The sequence below is a fragment of the Augochlora pura genome, chromosome 3 (assembly GCF_028453695.1).
Source record: "Augochlora pura isolate Apur16 chromosome 3, APUR_v2.2.1, whole genome shotgun sequence".
Lineage (NCBI taxonomy): Eukaryota > Metazoa > Arthropoda > Insecta > Hymenoptera > Halictidae > Augochlora > Augochlora pura.
Window position 1 is genome coordinate 25,766,883 of NC_135774.1, and position 23,638 is coordinate 25,790,520.

General features: G+C 43.5%; 1 protein-coding gene and 1 non-coding gene across 2 annotated transcripts; both read right to left on the reverse strand.

The window, feature by feature from the left end:
• On the reverse strand, window positions 1-23,248 carry Ets96b (ETS variant transcription factor Ets96B). Its single transcript, XM_078176638.1, has 8 exons — window positions 23,198-23,248; window positions 18,023-18,134; window positions 14,148-14,201; window positions 9,157-9,295; window positions 8,950-9,083; window positions 2,358-2,857; window positions 1,469-1,802; window positions 1-1,157 (listed from the first exon to the last, which is right to left on the reverse strand). Exons 1-8 carry the CDS (start codon window positions 23,246-23,248, stop codon window positions 745-747), a joined length of 1,737 nt encoding a protein of 578 aa, XP_078032764.1. The 3' UTR covers window positions 1-744.
• On the reverse strand, window positions 13,965-14,037 carry Trnak-uuu (transfer RNA lysine (anticodon UUU)). The gene has a single exon. It is a non-coding gene; the product is annotated as a tRNA-Lys (tRNA).
• Window positions 23,249-23,638: the final 390 nt, after the last annotated feature.

Genomic DNA, 23,638 nt, shown 5'->3' on the forward strand with positions numbered 1-23,638 from the left:
TCGTTGACGTAACTGGATACATCCGTTAGTGACGACAGGCGAAAGAATTCCGGCAACGTTGTTTCGATAGAGATTTATTTCATATTTACAGAAATTACAGATCCAGTGGTGAACTACTCGGACTCAACGATCACAAGTGATTTTATCCTCCGGACTATTTTCTCTCTCTCTCTCGTTCTCGTTCTCACTCACTCTTAACTGACGAATTGTCGTCGGTATTTATGTACATGATCCATAGAACCGCGCGATACAGGCGCGACTATACGCTTTTGTTTCTATAGTCGCACGAGCTTCCGTAAGTTGGCTACTTGGAGGGTCCTCTAATTTATTATATCTTTCCCCTAAATTACTTGCTGCCTCGTCGACGTCGCATCGCGCGTTTTATTGGAGACTCGTGCATCGTACACTCGTTGGCTCGCGTTCCCAAGTCGAACTTGAACTCATTGGTTCTCCAATCAAGAACATACCAATCAACTTTTCAATCTACAACTCAATCTACATCTCATCAAATTCTAACATTCTCAACCTACGATGCCAAGTACCAAGTAATTCGAGCTTCTCTTTCGATTCTAGCAACTGCGCGTACCATGCACGAGTCCGGAATTTGCGACCATAGCTAGAACAAGATCCCAGCAACTCGAGAAGGTTCGAATGCTCTCCGGCCATTGCGACAAGCGGTGGCTCGTCTGTTCAAACCGTCATGGTCAATGCCAATGTCTGACTCGTTTTATATCGGACGGAGATTCAGCAGACGCAGCTACCAACGCCGAGGCAGGCGTACGATGTTTGCTCGATCTTGGAGCTGGTGGTGGTAGCATCCAGCAAGGTGGGCTGGGAGATCGCCGGGGCGGTCGGCAATTGCGTTCTCTGCACCCCGTCGTATAAAATCGATGACGCGTCCCGTTCTCTGCCGATACCCTCGGTTTCCTGGTTGTAGGGAATCCTCGGCAGCTCTTGGCTCCTCGATTCGGCCGGCGTTTCGTGGGAGGATAGGCGACCGTAGTTCAGGAAGGTCTCTGCGTAGCTCGATGGCGGGTGATGATGGGCGCCGTTGTACTCGTGCGAGTAATGAGGATGGTACCTGTTCGGCGGTGTCTTGAAGCCGTCGTTGCCGCCCAGGTACTGGTGCAGATGGTGCAGGCTGGACGATCCATACACTGGAGAATGAAAAATGCGACGTGCTAAATTTCGAGGTACTTTTTACACACCTTTTCCCTGCCAAGAAAATTAGGGGTAGTTTTTCCAAATAACAGTTGCCAAAATTAAACCTATCTCAGATTGATATTCTATCTGTATTTAAATGGAAAAGTTGGGGATGTATTTTACGAGTTGTTCACTTTGAAGCGGTCTCTGGATTGAACTTTTATTTGTCTAGAAATGGAGATATGTTTCCAACGTTTTCGCTACTTTCTACACAACTGAGTAACTGATCAGATACAGAAAGGTAGTAGGAGAATGTGTCCCGCACCTGCAGCAGTGTTGGAGTACATGGCAAGAACAGCATCCCCGTAGCCACTGGAAGTATGTTTCCCCAAGTCGGAGACGTCGTTCGTGGTTGAGATCTTGCTGGATATGGACTGGCTTCGTACACCGTTCTGTACTTCGCTGGGGAGACTCGAAGACCCTCCGGTGCCGTACGCCATGTTGAACAGCGCTTCCGGATCGCAGACGAACTTGTAAACGTATCTCTCTCCTGCTACCTTCTGCATTATCCCTTTCTCGTAGTAGTACCTCAGCGACCTGCTCAGCTTATCGTAGTTCATCGCTGGTCGGTTCTTTTGGACACCCCATCTCCGAGCTACCTAAACGGAAACATTCATGGCGGATCTTAATGCTTTGCGAAGACTATTCCGTTATCATCGTAATTTAGAGGAAAATGATTAAGCTTCTTTTAAAACCAGCGCTTTTGTTGAGAAACTTAACATTTTTAATTAGATCTACTAACATTTTTATGTTTTTATAACGTTGGCATTAAATAATATTTATTTTATCTATTTCATTTATTTTAGTAATCGTGATAGATATCTAATATGTAAGAAATTGTATAATAATATTAGAGTGTACAGAAACACAATCTAAGACTGTTATCTCAATAATAGATAAAAAATTATCTTTTGCCATGACAACTGTTATATTCACTAGTTACCGATCGGGGAAAAAGCAGATATATGTTACCGGTCGATAAAGTGTTGACAATCGTCGTTTAAATGATAATCTTAAAGGATGTTAGAAATACTCTAGAAAGAGAGAAGGTATTAAAAATGCCAAGAAAATTTTAGCGATGCTAAGAAGAGTCTAAAAACGCTAAGGCGATTTTGAAGAAAATTGGATCGCGTTACTGAAGTTTGCTTCTTTACCTCTTCAGGTTCAATCAGCTTGAACTCCATGCCCCGACCAGTCCAGGCAATGCAAGGCGCATTCGCTGGATCGTCCAACAACGTCACCAAGAACTGCCAAAGCTGAAGGGAACCGCGTCGCTGCTGTTGGTAGCCGACCGTCATCTCGGTCCAAGGCGACACTCCGGTGACCGATGACGGCCTTTTGCCGTTGTAGTCCGCGTTCCATGAGGTCGGCGAGCCTTTCTTCTGGTAGCAGCTCCCCTGTCTCTCCCACGACGAGTTCCTGCTGTCTAATTGAGCGCCCAGCTCGGTCCACGTGGGAGTCACGCTTCTTTTCCCGTACACCTCCGAGCTCCAATTCTCTTGGCGCGGAAAGAAAGCTTCGGTAGACGCTGGGACAGTCGACTGCCACTGCGAGGCCGCCGAGGACGTGCTGGCGGGTCTGTTGGGCGACGGTGAGCCTCTGCTGGTCCTCGTTCCGCTCGCATATTGCTGCTGCTGGTACACCAGGTTGTTGTCTGTCAAGAACACGCGTTACTTTCATTAGTAATCTCTATTGCAAATTTAGTTGGATTTTGATAGCTTCAAATTTTTGTCTCCGTTTTTTAGTGTTCTAGAGGAATTATTTTTGTATTTTGTTGACTATCTGTGACTACATTAATTTTTGTTACAATTATAATATCCTTTAATTTACTTGTATTCTGGATTTACTCATAGGTATTTCCTCAGTCTTCTTTCAATACAGACTCTCTAAGTGTAAACACGTGCCAGGAAAGGCAATCGAGGCAAGCATATTTTTCAAAGCGTAGATAAGTTATTTAGCCAATCCTCTAACACATTTCTTTGTTTCAATTATTTTTAGGAACCATGTAATGTCGATCAACAAAAGCCAGATGATTTGCTGAAGGAAGTTAGGTACGAGAAAGAGAACAGAGTTTTCCATCTGGATGATGATACGCCTATCAGTCTTACAGAATTTTTAGAAAATACAAAGCTTCGTCGATCGTTTCTACTTTTATACAACACCTGATGCTACACCTCTAAGGTTTACTGCAAATGATGCGCACTGTCTACGCAAGATACGTTTCAGGATTCTATGACCTCATTGACGTTGTTCCTTGTAGACCACCGAAGGATACTGTGCACTGAGACTTTGACAGAGCAACTTCGATTTCGTCAAAATTTCTCGAGCGCGCGAACGTCTTTCGAAATTCTCTATACGCGACTTTTACCGACAAAAGGGTTAAACGGTGAGTTAGCGGCGCGGGATTAAACGAAAGGTAGACGCGGCACGGATCGGGGAAGGAGGACGAGGAGGACCGAGCACGACCGGATCCGAAGGAAAAAAGGACGAAGAACGGGCGACGTATTAGCGATTGCACTCACGCGCGGTTGCCGGTGAAGTGCTCGTCACACAAATATCGGCAGGAAATTGGTTGATATTCAAAGCCCACGGGGTTGCCGGCTCGGCGAAGCTCGCGGATGGCGGCACCGCCTGAAATACCGCGCGGAGCTCGCGCGATATGTATATTAATCGGGTGCTCTCCTCCCGGGGAACACCAACACCGCCGGCATCCCGCCGATCCCGCGGTCCCTCGAGCCGAAAAAGCTATTCTCGAACCGTAATCCGGTTACGTTCCAAGTCGTGTACGGGGAATATTGAAAAATTGAGAGCCCCCTGCCGATATCGAGCCGGAATGCCGCTCTCTCCATCCCTCCGTCTCTCGTTCTCGCTCGTTTTTTCTGTCATCCCGCATGCACCCCCTTCAGCAATTAAAACACCGATACTTCTTCGAGCACAACGCTCGGAAATATTTGAATTTCGCCCCTTGATACTCGTCAAGCGGATGTTTCTGGAAACGGCGACATTTAACCCTTTTACGATTAACCCTCACCGGGTAAAAGTTCGCTCCATCGTTTGTAAGCTGTACTGCACTATCTGAGCTAGCCTTCATCGGTCGAATTTTCTATTAAAATATCAGTCGATTGAGATTTCACTGTTTTTTATAAATATCTTTGATCAGACTGTGTTCATAAACAATTATCAATTATACTTCGCCGTCGAAGGAATATTTGAAAACTTACTGCTTCATATTATTCGAGTTTCTATGTACGTTATATTAAAACAATCCACTTCCTTCGATACAATGTATCTCAAACCCGGAAGCATCTTTCCGAAAATTCCGAAAGTTGTGAAAAGATCTGTTTCGGACACGCTCGGACCAATTTAGCATCGTGACAAGCACCGATAGCGTGGCTCGAAGCCTTCTCTCAATTAGCAGGCGGCCGGTGTTGCTCTTTCTTTCGACGGTAATTACGGTGGATCTCAGTCACTGAAGAAAATCAACAGGAAGGGTTACCGAGGTTTAATCGTGTCGGCGAGTTAGCTTTACCTTCCTCGCCGGGCAAACGTCGGTCGGATCCCTGATCCTCGTGCAGACGAGATAGACAGCGGAGCCGCCGCACGGCTCTGCGGAGGGGTTTGGTCGAGAGGGGGGCCTGGCGGGGGTGGGCAGGGAAGCTGCGGGCCAATCTGGCACTCTCTCCGTAGAGGGGGCGAAAGGGGGTCGACCTCAACGTGCAAGCGGGACCAGAGGCTTTGCGGGTAGTTTTAGATTAAAATTAATCGCGAGCTGATGAAACCGGTGGCGATGTACCGAGCAGGAAAAGGGTTGAAGCCGGGACTGGTCAGGGGCGGTGCGCAGAAGGGTTGCCGGGAAAAGAGGACGGCCTCCACTCGTCCACTCTCAGACGAGAGCGGCCGCGTTCTTTTGTCTCTCTCCGACTCCCGTTTCACGCGATTCCACCTTTCTCGCTCAGTCTCTCCAACTTTCTCGTATTCTCCGGCGCTGCCGAGCCCTTTATTCGTCCGTCTCTGTCTGCCTGATCCCCGAATTCCGGAGTAGAGGCTGGTTAATAATGCAACCTCCATTTTCCATCCACCTGACGCAACGAAACGTCGTTTCTCTCTCTCTCCTCTTTTCTCTCTCGCTCTCTCTCTCTCTCTCTCTCTTATAGCCCGTGTCTCGAACGCTACACTGTTGCACAAAAGTTCGCGGACACTTTCTTAATTGCGAATTTGTTCAACGAGATAGAAATTAAACTGTCAAACGCAACACCACCGACAAATGCGTGTTTATAAGAAAATTGGACGATTAAATGGCGATATAAAAAATCACCAGTGCGCTCATATCGCGTAGCATTTACATAACTTCGTCCAGAACATCTTTGCGATTACATAATATACATTTATCCAAAAACATGTTAATTAAGTAATTAATTATTTGTAAGAGAATGAGAATATGAAATGGTGATTTAAAAATCCCCTGTGGAATTTTTTAACTGAGATTAAAGGAGACCTATTTAAAAGGATTTAAAACGATTAAATTGTTGAAGACAATGTTAATGATAGATGAACATTTGTGATAGATTCGGATGTTAGAACGATGATTTCGGGTGATACTTTTGAGGTACAGTGTACCGTTTCGCAATCAAGCCGATTCGCGGTGATCGCAGCCTACCCACTGTAATTACTCACGGTCAGCGCGTTGTTTATTTAACAGCCGCTGCCGAACTTCTTCGTGCGACGGTAATTGTCGCGGAATTCTGCCGGCTCGGTGCCGACGGGGCCTGACCACCTGTAATCCCCGTGATCCTCGTGCACGTATTAATTAGTAGGGCGGCCACCAATCTGTAGCCATTAACCGGTTATTACTATTCAACCCGATACGATGACGGGACACAGGACACGCTTGATCTCGTCTGCATTTCGCTTCTCGATCGTTTGTACCGGCCCCCAGGCCCTACCTCTTGTTAATTTCACACGGTTCCTTGCTGCTTTCGAAAATTACAGCGTGTCGTTCACACTGGCTCCGCGAACAACGATGAATACCTTTTTAATCTAATTTCGTTTCATTCTCTCACAATTTTTCACTCCCGAAGGAGGAACTCACAGATCGTTGAGAATTATCCCCTTGGCATATTTTGACGAATATGACACGCGATGGAGATCTTTAACCCCTTGCGCTACCATTTCTTTCGCGCTGCGTTGATTAACACTTATTTGTCCTCGATATTTTTAATTGTAGGACCAGACGATTTTTGTTTCTTTTATTGTCTTTATATACCTTCGTTTCTAGACTTTGATAAGAGAATATATCAATGTAGAAGAAATTAATAATGTTGATATTTAGTAGATGTTGCATGCAGTCTGTATCACGAGTCTGACTCGTTATTGTAGTGCAAAGGGTTAATGATAACATGTTCAGCATAACTGTTGTTCCGTTCTTTTTAGTCCGAATTAAAATCTGATTTCTTGCTGTCAATATTGAAATAATTAAGTAAATATAGACACATAGTAAATATAAATTGTCTTGCCTCTTTTTAGAAATTAGTATAGGGTTAACAACCCTAACGATTAATTTCACAATTAATTACTAAATTAAAATTAGCTAGTAGAAAATTACCTAAAAATAATCTGCTAGAAAGTTAACTATAAATTACCCAAAAATTAAAAATATCTGCATAGTCTCCAGTCTTTTATTACATTTTTCAAAACCGTAAATCTTTGCTCGACGAAATCGAGGAGCACGGAATAAAATAGAAATCTCTATTTCATCGAAATGTATAGAGAACAGATGTAATATTGCCAAAAATTTTCGAACAACTCGTTTGACGGACAGTTCGGTTCGCTGACAGTATTTTCTCGCCACGCCGTTCACCCTCCGATAGGAAATTGATAGAGCCGCAGCATATGTGTCGGGTAGGTATCGATATCAGCGATAGGTACGATCCTATTATTAATCTAAACTGCTTGTAAATAATTGAAACGGCTTAATGGTAGGGAGGAATTACGCGAAGAGAAGTAGAAGCATAATTCCCGGGTGACTTGGAAGTAAATGGGGGGTATACACGGGCGGCCCGTGTTCGGCCCGGCGAACTCGACGGCAGTTCCTAAAGGATTCGTTTTCGTGCCCCGTGAATAAAGGAAGACTAATCATCGCGATGATTACCGAGCATGAGCTAGCAGGACGCTTTTCGCGTTGTATCTATACGTCGATTAGGTGATTGCCACCGACAATCAGCCGGTTTCTTTCGGCGGAGCCTTTTCTTCTGTAACTTCATTAACTTAACACGTTTCGCTGCTGTCTCATGCAATATTGGAAAAGTTTGTCCGTGATATTTTTATCGTGTCTGAATATTATATTACGGATATACTTAAACTCTGGGTTGTTTATCTATCTTATAATTGTTTGTAAAAGGTAACCCGTTTTGCTAGATTTGAAGTTTAAAACAGGTTGTGCAATTTAAAAATTGCTGAAAGCGCAGAGTAAAAAGAGTAGCCAAAGTGATCTATTTTTTAGTTTTCTTTTAAAAATTTGTTGTTAGCGATTAATAATCACACACATCGGTTTGACTTCTTGCAAGCAACATTTACTTCTGCTACCGACAACACAGCTCGAAGAAAGCTCGACCTGCTCGGCTCCCCAGGGACCGAATTCCATGCTCTTTCCTTCGTTTAGCAGCTTTCGCTGGATTCTGCAAGCCTCTCTCTCTCTCCTCTCTCTTTCTCGCTCTCTCTGTATCCCTCCCTGCCCTCTCTCTCAGTAGCTTTCGAGTTGAAAGCATTCTTCAATTATTCACTTACGTGTACTTAGTCACGCGTGAGCGGGTCCGGTGCACCGGCGACGAGCATATTGTCCAGGATTACACCGGCAGTTTTCGTTGAAACCGGTATTTGTTGTCGGATCAAGCCGGGCGTTGCTTTATGCATGCGATACAACCCCCGACTCCAGAAAGCTGATATACTAATTATGAGCAGAGAGAGAGAGAGAGAGAGAAAAAAATCGCGGAACGGTGACAGAAACCGTTCGGAGAACAGAAACCGGAAGAAGAGTCGAGCCCGGGGTTCGATTAATGGACGGAAGCGCACCAAGCACTGTGCTCCAGTTATTTATGGGACGCATAGGGCACCACCCTGCCACGTGGACCTATTGTCAAGAGATTTGTCATGGTGCGCGTTTAAGACGAGGGAATCACTGAATCAGAGCTCGGTTTTGTCGAGCATCGAGCTCTCGGAGGACGCTGTCTCTCGGTTTAATTGATCAAGAAATCATCCTCCAACGGAGTCACTAAATTTGTTATTCTTAAAGCTTTTGCTAATTTTATAGTTCGTGACTATTGAAATAATAAAAATGTTTAATGACTTGCATTAATATTTGGGTACCTTTTAAAATAGAATAGCATTTTTCAAATTGAACGCAATGACTTGACTTAATTTATTAAATAGCAAAGGATTTAGTTCACTGACATAACCTAACTAAAATACTTTCCTTTAATTTTGTTATTACTTGGACTGGCAGAAAGAAATAAAAGAGTTCGTAAGTGTTAAACTTTTCTATCATATTCTTTCCCATTTTAACCAAATTGCAATTTAAACAAGAAATTGTTTAGTCACTGCTTAGCCCCTCCGATATTCTTAACAAATGTCATTTAATCCACTTTTTAAAAATTTATTCTGTTTTAAAATGTATCCGAACGCATTTCAGCGATTTCAGTAATCCCTAGCCATGCAAATTAACTTTGACAAAGGACTCATTTAATAACTCACTGTTCCGAGTGTCTTGAGCTGTAGACGTGGGTATAGTTGCAACAATAGGCTCCCCATAGCCTCTGTCTGCAGGCTCCTCTTTCACAGCGACGCTTTTCGTAGACTCGTTCGTTCCTGAACTCAGTTTATTGGCCCTGTGCAACCGCAAATCGAAGGTCCTCTATTTATTTTCAATCCGCAAATTAATTATGCTCAAATGATACTTACCCGAAGCAGGTGGGCCGATTTTCTGGATCCAGGTCCAAGAATGTGCTACTTTGTGGATGGCTCACAGAGGCTTGATACTGCGCGTAACTCGCGTCGCTGATCCTCCTGCAGTTCGCCGACTCTTGCTTCACGTTGGCGTCTGAAAATTCATCTACGGTCCACTGGTTTTGTAAACGCATCGACTGCCCAGAAATCTCAGAAGGTCGAAGCAATTTTTGGATCGCGATCACGAAGTTGAAGTTCGTCGAAGTTTAACCACTTAGCTGCGTCATTCTATTTTGAAGATTTTGTTATGCGTTTTATCGATCACAATGAGTATAGCTTTGTCGACAGTTGTTTTAGAATTTAGAAAACGTTTTTGTGACGTGTATATTCGTCGCACGCAGCTAACAGGTTAAATCTTCTCGAACCAAAAGACGGAATAGAATAAGGTTCATCGCATTGCGAGAAAAATTAATACGCGTCGATGAACGGAAATCTATTGGTCAACGCGTTAATTAACCCTTTTGCGTACCATTATATTCATAGTTAAAGAAATTAGAAGTTCCACGATAATTTATATATTATTTAAAAAAATATGGATATCCTCATAAATTCTTTTTCCCCTCATAAATTATTGTAAACGTATTATTACGAAATTATTTTCTCCTCGTAAATTATTAATTTTTGACGACGAAAACGAAATTTCATATCCTTTCGCCCACTTAATTCTACCGTAAATGCATCGAGTCCGAGGTCTAATTACAATTATTACCTACACATGAAAAATCGCTTTCCCCAGCCGTTAATGAAACCTCGGAGCGATCCGCTATCAATATCGAGATTTTATTAAAAAAGGCAGCAGACCGCCCGGGGCTGATGTTTTTAAAGCGGCAAGAAAGAATCAACAGAAGATTCCCGTCGATTATCGATATCGCGTTACACGGCCAGGCACTTTATATTAAGTCTATACGATTTTTCTCCCCTACCCTCGTCCCCACGAGCCGATTAACTTTAGACGTCGAAATTAATACATTTATGACTAAAATAGACAGATAAAACAGACGTTGCAGAACACGTTAGAAAAATTTTTAAATTTCCGCTTCCACCTTCGAATGATTAATTATCTCAGCAGTTGACAAGTATAATAATTTTCATTCTGTTCTATGATCTGTCCGATTATAATCTCTCGTAGCGACAGTATCATTTACCGTTTAATAAACGAACAATGTTCGCGAAATTCATCGTTCACCGAGAAGATTTCGCAAAATCTTTCGCTACGCTTTGGCGAATCCCGCAAATATTTCGATACGCCTGGAATAGATGAGCAAACGGCCAGAGGCAACGACAGATAATGTCTATATGCTCTCACTTACACAGCTCCCCCTCGCGAGCGCGTGCCGTCTACGTGTGTTAATCCAATAAAGAAAATGTCTGTGCTCTGTTATTCTCGTTTTAGAAGCCCAAAAAATGGTTACACGCCGTCTTAAAATAAGCTGGAACCTCGATATATAATATTCCTCTCGACTTATCGTCAAGATTTTCCCGCCTCCGATTTTCCACTTTCGAATCCGTCGAGTCGAGCAAACACGAAGCGAAACTACGGATTTATCGTGCAATTACGAATCGTCAAATATTGTACGTCTGTAATGTTGCGTTTATAATATTACAAGGTCAAATTTGCACATCATCCGTTGATTTTATTCGCATGTTCCGCGGCTACGGGGGAGACCGAATCCGCCTCCGCCTCCCCCCCGTGTTCTGTGTACGTAATACGCGCGCAAACAATCGGAACGAATCGCGCGCCCGGGGTAAATACGTTTATCCGCGGCTCCCGATTTACCGGTAAACTTTCATTCGAGGGCATTGTTTACCGGTTGATGTTACAGTTGCAGCACTGTAACCGGGAAGACCGGATGGGATAGCCAACTTTTTTACCCGTTCCGGCGTTTCATTTCGCCCCAGTGAGATCGATATCGCGATTTGTTATCGCATCACGGCTTTATCTTTGGTCACGGCGACAAGTCCGATCCGACGTCGGGACTTTTCAAGAACCTTTGGACTGCTGGGCGAACGCCCGAAACGAACGTACGTGACGCGGAGATAAGCAATGTGGTATTTCCAGCAAGAGCATAGTCTGGAGATCGTATCGGTAAAAATAGAAAATATTTCTTATGCTATGTTTTGTACAAGCTTCCATCAATTATGAAAATAATATTGACGTAACATTTAAAATAGGAAATGTTTATATTACGCTGCAGTAATCAAGGAAAATGTATGTCTATAACAAGAATATAAACTCTAGATCATATCAGTGCAGTTAAAAATAACATAAAATAACACACACAGAAGTGATATAAAATTTTATCGAAGCCATTTCACAAGATAAAAATGCAAAATTTTTTCAAGCAATTCAAGGAAAGGAAATGAACTCGGTAAATTCTACGTTTAGCGAAGTTCCTTCGCGAATGCAAAATCTAACCATTTTCGGATAGGATGTTTGCCCAGATCTTAGGCACACAATAACAGAATTTCGCCAGCAACGTTTAATGATTCCGGCTACCATAATCGCGGTGAACGTGCGCGTGTCCGCCGTAGAATCAGGTCCGAGCGATTACACAAATCCGTACGATTCTTTCGTCCGAATCGAGACGCGGCGGTGCTCTCCGGCAGCAAGTAAACTTCCGATGTTTGCAAATACAATGATCGCCGGAGGCCTCCGACTTATGCTTCCCACGGGCCGGGAGTCTGTTTGATTTATCGGGCGGGGGGACGCTCCCTCGGCCACGCAAAATCGTCGGCGGCCCCATTAGACGCGGGACCCACCCCCACGTGCCACTGCAACGATGCGCCTTCCACTTCCGGTACGACACGCGCCCTTACCGTCCTCTTTCACTCACCCCCCTTTGGTCGATCATCGCGTCGAAGAAACGATCGTCGCTCGATAAAACCTAATCGTATGCGAGGGTCATGGATCGTTAAAATCGCGCGCGATGTTCCTCCCCGAAAACGCTATACAAAGAAGTCATCATCGGGTCTGATAAACATTGTCTTTTATATCAAAAATTAATACAAAAATTTTAGTATGAGACGAAGAAATTGATTTCATTTTATAAAGGTGTTCAACCCATTTGCATCACACGGAAAAGTAGAAAATTCCTTCTTATCAGAAAATTTTTAGGAAAATGTTTCAAACTATGAAAAATAAAAACAATATTGCATAAATAAAGAATTTTAAAGAATTATTATTATGTTATAGATTAATAATAATAACATTTGAATTAGATAAAGGCCTGACTCGATTTTATAAGAACGCCTTAACACTTGGGTTAATTTAAGTATTGAAAATTAGTAATTTAAAGGTATATTTAGGTAAATACAATAAGCAAGAAATTAATACAGGTAAGAATGAAATTGATTCAATTTTATGGCAACCCTTTAATGCATGACCTGATTGAGACATGTACGAGAGATTTATTTAGAAAGTGCTCCACCTCGTTGAATAAATAATTTGATTTGAGAAAATTTAAGAAAGAAGACATTATCGTACCGCGTACATAAATGGACTGAAAGTCGAGTATAAACCAACCGATGTTTATTGCAATCTGCGCTCCGATCGATACTCTTCGCGTATTCAAAAGCAAGAATCTCGTAAATGCAGAAAACTATACAAACATGGTATCGCAGAGACGATAAACGAGCTAAAACACGACCAGTTACAGAAAGGAAGGAGAAATGCGTTCCACTTCTGACAGAAGCATCAATATTGTAAAAGCGTTCCCGTATTTGCGAGAAAGCAAGTCTTTCGTCGAGGAACGAGCTTCCACAGGGTTTCGCGCGAGGCGAGTTTACTCGGACGAATCCCTAGCCTATACCAAGCCAAATTGCATTCCCCGAACCCGGGATTTCACTTCTGCTATATGAAATCAGCCGCTGTGCGCGGCCGCGATGAGAAATTCGCAACTTCCCGTACGAGCGTTCCGAGTTTCTTTCGAAATTGGGAAGGAATTGCATGCGCGAGACATTTCCGTGCAGTTTCCGCGTTCGCGAAGATTGCCTTCCTTCCCGCCACATAGTTTCTAGTTAACGTTATTGGGTCGCGTCGATTACCCAATCCCGTGCGGCTTCAACAGAACGCTGCCGAAAACTTCCGGCGAATCCGATGGAAAATCGTTAAGAGACCGTTTGCGCGACGGGATTGATTTAAGAAATTTAGAAATGTGATTGTGACGTACGGTGGTACTCCGGCACGTATTGCTCGCTGTCCTCGGTTTCGCAGCTGCTACCTGTAATGTGATACAGAGGAAATGCAATGTTATATTTTGGCTGTGACCGTTCTATCGCGAGCATCTTCGATCACGTCGGGAAGCGACGCGGTTACATCGTTAACGGAGTGGGCGAGAGAGAGATCTTAGCTAATGATCGGACCGTGTTCCCCTCCCGGGGTCGGAATAGATTTTTCTTCGACCCTTGGCGTCAGCCCCGTCCGTTATCGTTCTTATTACATTGCATCCACCGTGCATTACATTACAGTTCGAAGTAATTAAAATTAATGTTCCTGAATAGTGGCCGGCCACTGTGGCTAATGCTAATCCTCGTGGAAGATTTACGAATCCACCCGGTAGCGAATTCACCGCCGTGAGAAATGGATCGCGCTTGTTCCCATCGGGAAGCACAATGCTTAAAATGCCTTCCGACGTGTATTACGTTCTTGCGTTATTATCGGTTTTCGCTACGATTCGATCGGATTAAAAATGAAAAAGGGTGCTTGATTATTTCAGCGGAGAAAAAGAAATTATTACGATTAAAGTAAAAAGGAAAAAAATATCCGCCCGAACAGGGACTCGAACCCTGGACCCTTAGATTAAAAGTCTAATGCTCTACCGACTGAGCTATCCAGGCAGTTGGTATGGTTGGTCTTGAAACTACGTCAACAATTGTCCACCACCAGGGCTACAATTCCACGTTTAATTGCAAAGCAAACACGTTTATTTATAACAACGGCTACTCACCATCTTGCAGCCAGGTTTCTTGCCTGTATTCCTGCGCGGAGTAGATTTCGTTCTCTGGAATGAAAATTACGTTGTTTTAAACGTCCATTCTAATCAAATGGTCACCTGTAATTTGCGTAAACAAACATTTACGTAACATAATTATCGCATACATGAAAATAGTTCGACGATTAGGTTACGTGAATAGACCTAGCCGCGAGTTAATCAATCTTATCGTAAATAGACCCAATCGCGTTGATAAGAACAGTTTCGACAGAAAGCTTCAAGATTGGAACCCGAGCGGAGACAATTTATAATAATCTCGTGACCGCGCAACGTCAGTCTTCTTAGCTCGCCAAGAAATTAAACGGCGGACTGCGAGTATGCGTTCGCCGCGTAATGATTAATGGTTACTGGGCGATAATTATCCCGCAGCGAAATTAATCCCGCCTATTTACATTGTTGCACGATTGCTCGTGAACATCCGTTCGGTGAGTCATCATCAACCCGTAACGACACCAGAAAGTAGATATTGCCTGGAATTAATACCGGCGCAAGTATTTACACGTTACAATAATTTATTTAATTTTGTAATCACGCGTACTGCAATCATGCGCGCGTCAACAACAGTGTCTGCATTTCCAATCCTCTCAAATAATTAATTTGCTTTCCTGTAATAATTAATTTCGAGTGAAAGAACCACGGTCGAGCTATCAATTTTGCTATCCATATTTCGAATCGATTATAATTCGATGTTAAGCAATTTTTCCAAATCACTGTACACTTTCGTCTAATTGTAGGGCGAGACAATATTAAGTGAAACAATAATGCCTATATTTCCTATAGTATTCTCGTGTTGTTCCGCTCGACCAATAATTAATACTAGGGCGAAACAATACTAAATCAAGCCGGAGAATGCGCCCTATGACACCGCGATATTATTTCTGCGTCATTATACCGCGATGAAAGACGATCTCAAGGGTGTGATAAGACTCGATCGCGGCGCTAAGACGTAACAAAAGAGGAAAGTAGGGGGATGATTCAGTGACGAGAACAACCCCTTCCAGAATGAGGAGACCGCGACAGAAATATCTGTGCGTGCTGCATGGGGTCCGTTTAATGGGCCTCTAGGATTCGCCACGGGTAGCCACTTGTCAGTAACCTCGTTTTGTTCGTAGTCACAGTTTCGTCTGACGAATCGAATTTACTTAGCCTCGTAGATAATAAAGTCTCCCACTATGCGCGGCCAGATTACCACTCTAACTAGTCGATCGTGCGCTAATTTGTTGGGGTACGGTCACTGGACCCTGGCGCTTCACGCAACCTCCCTAAAGACAATACATTATAGCACAATTACAATACGAACAATGATAATACGAGTGTATGAAGTCTGCGGAGTGTAAACGTCAGACTTTTATGCATTCATGGAAGAAGTAGAAATATAAGAAGTGTACATTGTTGTATATTGACATACACCATGACTATAATTATTTAGACACTTTGTTTTATACCATGAATTCATATTGTACATTACTTGTTCATTAAAAATAGTAAATATTCTCGTACTTATGAACGGGAGTGTATATTACGTACAATATATTGTATATCGGCATCTATCGTAGGTATATTGTTTTATATTAATATAAATCAATATTGGTCATGACTTTCATACAAAATAAAAATTATCATGCACCCGTTGCAAGATACAGGAACTTCATAGGCATTAGTTTCGTTTCCTAATCATTCTAATTAATTGAAACTAATAAAATTGTAATTTCAAATTCTTGAAATGATTTTGCTATTATTCTGATCTATTTTAAAGAATGATTCACTGGAACAGAGTATGCGAGGGCGAAGTCCAGGTTCGAAGAAGTATTCCCAAACGAACCTACTAACCCTACGTTCATTAACGACAGGTGCGAATTCATCGAAACCTTTTCCCTGCAATTGATTTCCACGCCAGGAACGAGAAAAGGTCGATTCGGAGGCCATCGGAAAGGTGTTATCAGGAGGGTTGTTTTCGTCCAGAGCGATTCCAGCGGCGTTTCGATATTTCTTGACGGTGAATCGTCGTCGTCGACGTCGAGGAACGTGGAACTGCTGGGGTGCAGTCGGTGGTAGGGCGTAACGCGATTACGATAGAGAAATTGCAGCATTATAAGCCGTGATTGAGTTAGGCGGAGGCGGTCCATCCTGGCTGGTGGTTCACACCACGGCATGCCAATGTTAGATATAAAGTGTCAATCACCGTGCTCAGACGCCGGCTATGGGGTGGCGCGCGAGTCCTCCGGGGTGGTACACAGCCGGCATCGACTACCCCATGGGGCTCTTTGCGGCGATAATACGTTGCTTATTGAATTCGGCCTCGAGGCTTCTCGCCGTGACGACGGATTTCTGGGTCAAGGCTGACTCAAGTACGAAACCGAGACGACCGGGACAACCGCTAACATTTCATCGAATTAACCACTTGCTGGTCAAACTGTTACCTCCCTCTATTTCTCTTTCATTTTCAGAACTTGCTATAACGTATGCGCATCATAGCATCATAAGACATATTTAATTCGAGCGGTTCAACAATTCTTTGCTATTTAAATCGAGGAAAAGTCAATACCGATGACATCTAGCTAGCACCTATATACTATTCGAATTATTTTAGTACATGTACAGTACTATTCAAAATTAATTTAAGTAACCTAGACACATGTACGTAAAATAAGTAGAAATAAAATAAGTTGCATTAGAATCGGCACGCTGTTCCAAAAAAAGATTGCACGGAAAAATTGCAACGAAATGGAAAGATCTGTTATAATCGTAGCGCCGGGGTTAGAGGAGCTGAAAGGTTCAATTGTTTCAACATCTGGCATGATAGAGAGGCCTCGGTTTCAGTTTCATCAAAGGAGAACGAGGTCGAGAATTCGTCGACGATTTTCGAGACTCTTGGATCGTCTCGAAACGTAATTGCACCAGAAAATAATATCGTCCTTGATGCGACTATATAAAGATATTGACTCGACTGGTTGCCTGCCGTTGACAGCCTCTCTTCAGGGGGTGGTTCTCTCTTCGCCCCCGTTGTACGTAGTTCGCGTACATCCTGCACGTGCTCCAAAGCGGGTGTGCGTCTTCCTCCCTTCTCTCTCTCTCTCTCTCTCTCTCGCTCTCCCTAGATTCGTTTTCGTGTGCGACGTGTGTGCGTGTTTATAGGAGAAGAAGCCCAAGACGCCGAAGTCTCGACATTCCGGGGTAACGTCGTATCAAAGAACTTCAAAATCGTGCCGAGCTGGGGGATGGCGGTCTGAACGGACCGCCCTTCGCGACTCTGCTCGATCCCCGCGATAGAACTCGGTTCGCTAGTAATTTCAAGTTGATCTAACCGGGCTCGCGGTGACTTTTACCCTAAGTCGACGGATCCCGGTCATTTGGATCTGTCCGAACTTAACGCTAAACCTACCGAGCTCGAACAGCGGCTACGCGTTTTGCTTTAGGAGAATGACAAGACTGGATTTATTTATTTCATACTGGATAGACTTTCTGCTATTTGTATTATAATTTATGCTTCAATCGTGATATTCATTTAATAATTTCGTATGTAAAAGTCTATATAATCTAAAAATTTTAAAAGAAAAAGTGTGGAGTCATTTTGATCGACTTGGTTGGTTTAGTGTTAAAACGCTTTGTTAACCTGTTAACCGGAGAATTAACTTCTGTCCGACTCATTTTATAATATGGATTATTATCCTCGCAGCGAGAAATTATATTATCAAGCTCGACGTAATAACAATAATCACTTTTCGCTTGTCCATCCTCCATTTTGACAAAATATTTTACAGTGTATTTACGAAATATATGACTCAAATATTTTCGATATAGATAAGTAAGAATTAAATCAGGCAACTTACCAGAATGTAGCTTTTCTTCGCTGGTTGTCTGGGCCACCGAATAATCTGTGGGACAGTATCCCGCGGCCACCGTTTGAAGCGGTTCGCTGAGTCTGCTGAACTCTTCACCAGACTGAAAACATACAATTATATATTTTTTATACTCTTCGTAAACCATTTTTATTCGATCTCTTGCATCCGACGCAGTCTCGAGGTTAGGCTTGCATTCATAATTTTATTCGAGATCTTTAGTCCTATTACGTATAGACTATAAAAAATTCTGCTTATTTTGATTTTTCCTTCTCCGAAAGCGTTCGCGTGTTTTTTTTCGCTGAACGCAGAAATCGCCATGCAGGTGTTTGATTTCAATAACAAAATTGTCGGGGCGTCGTTCTTTCGCGGTATTCCGAACCTGTTGCAATAATAAAACGCGGCGGTATCGGTGCGGTCTGCCGCGTCCGGAATTATTAACCACCTTTATTCGTGGCAATTATTAAATCGCTAATGACTGTCTGGCTACACTGGATGACCGCGAGAACGTCTATCGAAGTCACCGTGTAACGTAATCTTCGTCAACTATTATTTTATTATTAATCTATTCGTTTATTCTTTATTTTTCTGTAGGAGTAAATCATTAATATATTAAGAAATTAATAAATTTAACTATGGCGAATGCCACTTGGTAGGTAGAAAATGTAGAAATAGAAATGTTCCATTACGTCACACTTGAATGAAACAGTTAAGAACGTAAAAATATCCGAAGGGGTGCAAAAAGAATTTTGCATGAGGTAGGGAGAGCATATAATACACTTCGCGACGAAAAATGGCATATTCCTAAATATTGTCATTGCTTAAAAATACAATAAAATTCGGAGTAAAGAAGTCGGATTTGCTCGGATATTTTCAAAATTGGCCGAGTTACGAATTAGAGACCGAAGTGTTTGCTTGTCTTCTTTCGAATTGGCAGTGATTTGCGAAATTGAAGAGGATCTGTTCGCCGAAGAATCGATCGCGCCGTCTGCTATTTTCATCGACGCCGTGAAATTCGACGAGAATCGTCGCGAGACGAATAGATTCCCGATGAAGGAGAGTGATTCGGCCTTTTAGGCCTCCGGAAAATAAAAAGAGGGAGACAATCGGGACGAAATTGATGTAGAACCGCGAGGAGGAACGAAAACGAACATGGCGACTCGGAGGGGGGGCAGAAAAGGAGTTAGGCGAGGAGCGAGCTGGGTGTTCGCGAGTGAAAGCGGCACAATGAGGAAGAAGAAGAGCGAGAGAAGCAGCGCGAGGAGGCAAGGAGGACATCCGGTGAACGATTGGATGGTTTCCTCCTTGCGGAGCAATCTAGTGGTAAAGCCGGTTACCGGTTTTGGAAATTCCAATAACGCCGTGTCGCCGTCTGCTTCGCCTTTATGAAGTTTCGCTTCTGCGGTTTGCGCTGATCGCTTACACTTTGAAATTCCCGGTGAAAAAGACAAAAAGCGACAATAATCCGGCGAAACCTCCGATACGCTTCCCTCGGCGCAAACCGTGAACCTGTACGAAATAAAAATAATCCGCTGGAGACGGTCGTTAATTGAAATCTTCGCGGCCACTTTTTGAATCGCATTTATCGACAGTTTTTCTCTCGCGATTAATTCGACAGGATATTATCGTTTATGAGGACGTAATCGACTTCCTTTTTTCGCGGCTTGGTCTTACGTTCATTGCCTCGTCCCTGGTTCATCTTCTGATTGCAATTAATAGTCATTTATAATTAGTCCACCGTGGTGGCTCGGCACTCGTAATCCACAAGCTACGCTCCTCTCCCTCACTCTCTCTCTCTCTTTCTGCCCCCACCCCCCTCTCTCTCTCTTTCTCTGATATAAATTTTAATTACATTCTCCGATATTACGTTCAATCTTTAATCCCGCCAACCCGATATGAGACGTCGTTCGCCGGAGAACGACAGCGTTAAATGAACCTGAAAAAACGCCTGCCGAACCTCGCGATTAAAGTAACCGAGTCACGCCGCAGCATGTGAATTAATTACCATAACCAATCCGGTCATCGTTGAGGGCGTTGGACACGTTTTCAACGTAACTTTCCCGTAATTACTCGTTAATTTTCGTTCATTGTTTTAATCTTTAACCGAATTGCCAATCACTGCCAGTTACTGTTTGTGTAAAAACTGCTTATTTCGAAATTAGTGAGTGAAAGTAGGTTTACGTTGAAACTTTGCAAACTTGACGAGTTAATAGTGGATTACATGTATTTTTAAATAATCACATCAACGTATATTAATGATGTATATTAACCACTGTGACTATTATAATCCGGTTAAGGGTTGAAAATTTACAAAATACTACTTTCGCGCATCGAACTCCAGTCGCTACAGTGCAAAAGTTTATAATATTCTTCACTAAAAAATGATAACAATATAACAATATTTTGATAGTTTCATCCCCTAAACGCGAGTCAGCTTGACAGTTCGCTAATGTAAGTGGTAAAAAATGGAGGACCTACGAATGTTTGAACGATTTCAACCGGATCGCAGTGGGCCGTAATTTCAACGATCAGAAGTTAATCGAGTGCGTACCCGAGGCAACGACTCGTAAGGTAAACGCGCAAACATGGTCGCGTGCCGGGTCACTTTTCCCGGTCCCTTCTTCTCTGTCTTCGTTTCTCCCCTGACCTTTCCCATCGTTCCCGGGGAAAAAGACGCGCCGGCAACGGAGCGGACCGTAGTTTCTCGGGGCACGCGTGTCGCGTACGAGCAAACGAACGGGCAACATTCGTGCATACCTAGTGAAAACGAGATACCCATGAACCGTCCCAGGGACAGCGGGGGGGACCGCCCCATCGTTCCCGATGATGCTGCGAGGGGTCGTCACCCCAATTCCCTTCGAAACGCCACCCTCGTAATTGCGCACTTCGGTTCGGTTTATAATAAAGTCATCGAGCAGACAACACGTTCCAAACAGATTCCCCTATCCGTCGGCGGATCTCGACTTTTTCGTTGCGATACACTCGAGAACGGATTACCGTGGACTTTGAATAGATAAACGATGTCCATTTCCGTGTCGCGCGTACGCGCAACGGTCCGGCGTAGCAGCAAACTTTTCACCAAAATATGATGAAAGAGATGACGGACCTATTCATTAACGATCCAATCTCTCGTCGTCGTCCAATTTTATCAATTAGGAGGAGAAGGCGTTGCCACTTGGAGAAAGCTTCTCCCTTCCTCCTTCTTTTTTTTTTCTTTCCGTCGCGGCCCAGCAAGAGGGTGCGAACACAATGACGGTTTCGTCAGGTCGGAACGCGAACAATGCGAGGTAACAGGACGACGCTCATGATCACAGCGTGCTGCCGAACCAGACTCTATCTGCTAATTGCTCTCGCCACTGTCCAAAAAAGTTGTCGAGCATCTTCGCCCCCCCCCCCCCCCCTGCGGGATGACACTACCTCGTTGTTCAATCGCGTTCCATCGAGAACGCGTTGCTCGTCGATGAACTAGAGTTGTCTCCGTCGAATCTGTTGGATTCACTGTCAAGGAGACGGCAAAGAGAAACGAAAGGGAAATGTTAATACTTTTAGGAAAAAACAAATTTCCTCTGAATAATTTTGTTATTATAATAAAGACGCGTTTGCTCTGCTCATTTCCAAAGCAAAGGGGAAAATTTGTTTCCAAAAAATACTAAATATTATATCTTGATATAATATCCTACTATAATATCTTGAAATCCAAGGGTTGGAAAGAAAATGCACGTTTCGATGCCATCCTTTCGAGGATAAAAGGACGATCGTTACAGCTTTCCCTGTTACAGTTTCGTGACAAACTAGTTGTTGGATTGTCGAGGACCCGTCCAGGTAAATGTTCACGGTGTAACACGCTCCCTTGATCGAGGGGTTCAGTAATCATGGGAACCTCGAGTGGCAGCATATGTTCCCGCGAGCGTGGGGCAGTCAATTAACCACCGGTTCGGCTACGGGGCGGGTGTGTGGGAATCGAGTGATTTTTAGAATCAACAAACATAAATCAAGTGTTTCTGCGACGCGAGAGAGACCCGTCGCCCCCCCTTTCCGCCGTTTGCTATGGGGTGCCCCCGTCGACCACCCACGGATCCCGTGTATCGCTGCGAACGGTGGTGTTCCGGGTCCCGTTGAGGGGCACCAGGAGGGTTGAATGGTGGCGACAATTACGTGTTTAGAGGGCACAAAAGGGGTGGCACCCGTGGGACCATCCATCGGACCGTGGTGGCGCGTGCCACGGCAATTCGACACTCGAGGATCATCGGGAGAGCACTGCATTATGAGATCGACCACGCCGATCGCTACTGTCCACGCTTATGACTCCATTGTGTCCTTGAGTGGCTTGCTTCTGCGACCGGAAACACGGTATCGGACACGGTTCATGTACGGCCAATTTTTCACGGGGGTGCTTCTCGGGAGTCACTGCGACTCCGGTTTTAATTAATCGGCAACGATGGCGATTCGATTTAGTGGACAAAATTAGTGCTGGTGTGAAAGTGCATTAGACAATAATTAGGTGAGTTCAACGATAATTTTATACTGTATATAATTATTGAGAAGTTTGTTAAATGATAACCGTTCAAAGTGTAAGTATAGATTTGATTCCGCATCGATAATTTCATGACGACAAGTATGTATTTATGAGATCACTTTGTCGTGAATTAATACTAATTACAATTTATAGTTACTTGTCAATTTTATATGCTATAAATTTACAATTGCATGTTTCCGCATTGGTTTAATTCCCTTCCCTCGCTTAATACACATCATACTAGTAATTATTTCAATTATGAATCAACAGGTAACTATCATTAGTATTTAATCTAATAACTTTTTTTAGAATCATTATGTAAAAAAAAATAGGTATATGACATAGTACGGTCTTCAAAAATCTTATTACCAAATTTCCGTACAGCGCAGTGTTAAAATGATTAAATTGAGTCACAAATAATTGCCGTTTCTAGGAACAAATTGCGAAGATTCATTTATCCTATAAATCGTTATCTAGCACCTCGATAAATGCAACAAACCGTTGCAAATAATAAAGAGTTACAGTTCGAATATAATTGTCGGCTATGTTATTGTACAAATAAAATTGCTCTATTAAAGTAGACACGATTTGTGACTCAATCTGTCAATTGTCACGAGATTCTAAAGATTGTCAATTGGTCGTTCACTCACCAGTCTGGCCAAGTCCGTAGCTGCGGCGGGCACCTCTTGATCCTGATTCATCCTCGTCGCCCACAGCTTCCCGATGGTTGCGTTTTCCTTTTCGAATAGTTGTCACCAAGACCCGACACGGTCACGACACCGATAATCCGACGGAAATGGACGAGCCGTCGCTCGTGTTTTCGAGGTCACGTTGCTGCACCGGCAAGATCAAAGATAGGACTGAGACGAGTGATTTGATCTCGGTGAACGGTGAAAAGACAGGGTATATGCATCAGGGGGTTGTGTCTACGGTACGTCTACGCCCACAACGTGATATAGAAAGCGGGTCTGCGCGGACTACCCGCAACTAGGGGGTTGCTACCACCCTCTGCTTGGTAGGCGGAGCCTCGAAATCATTGGCGACCTTCTCTCGTCCTGCGAAGCTACCCCTGCTTCCAGAACATCTACGAA

What these genes read in the sequence shown, in the direction of transcription:
- Ets96b (XM_078176638.1), bottom strand. Translation starts at nt 23,248, where the DNA reads ATGAATCAGGATCAAGAGGTGCCCGCCGCAGCTACGGACTTGGCCAGA. An exon ending in CTACGGACTTGGCCAGACTG is followed by an intron (nt 18,135 to 23,197) that starts GTGAGTGAACGA and finishes GTATGTTTTCAG; the next exon opens with TCTGGTGAAGAGTTCAGCAG. An exon ending in CGAAGAAAAGCTACATTCTG is followed by an intron (nt 14,202 to 18,022) that starts GTAAGTTGCCTG and finishes TTTTCATTCCAG; the next exon opens with AGAACGAAATCTACTCCGCG.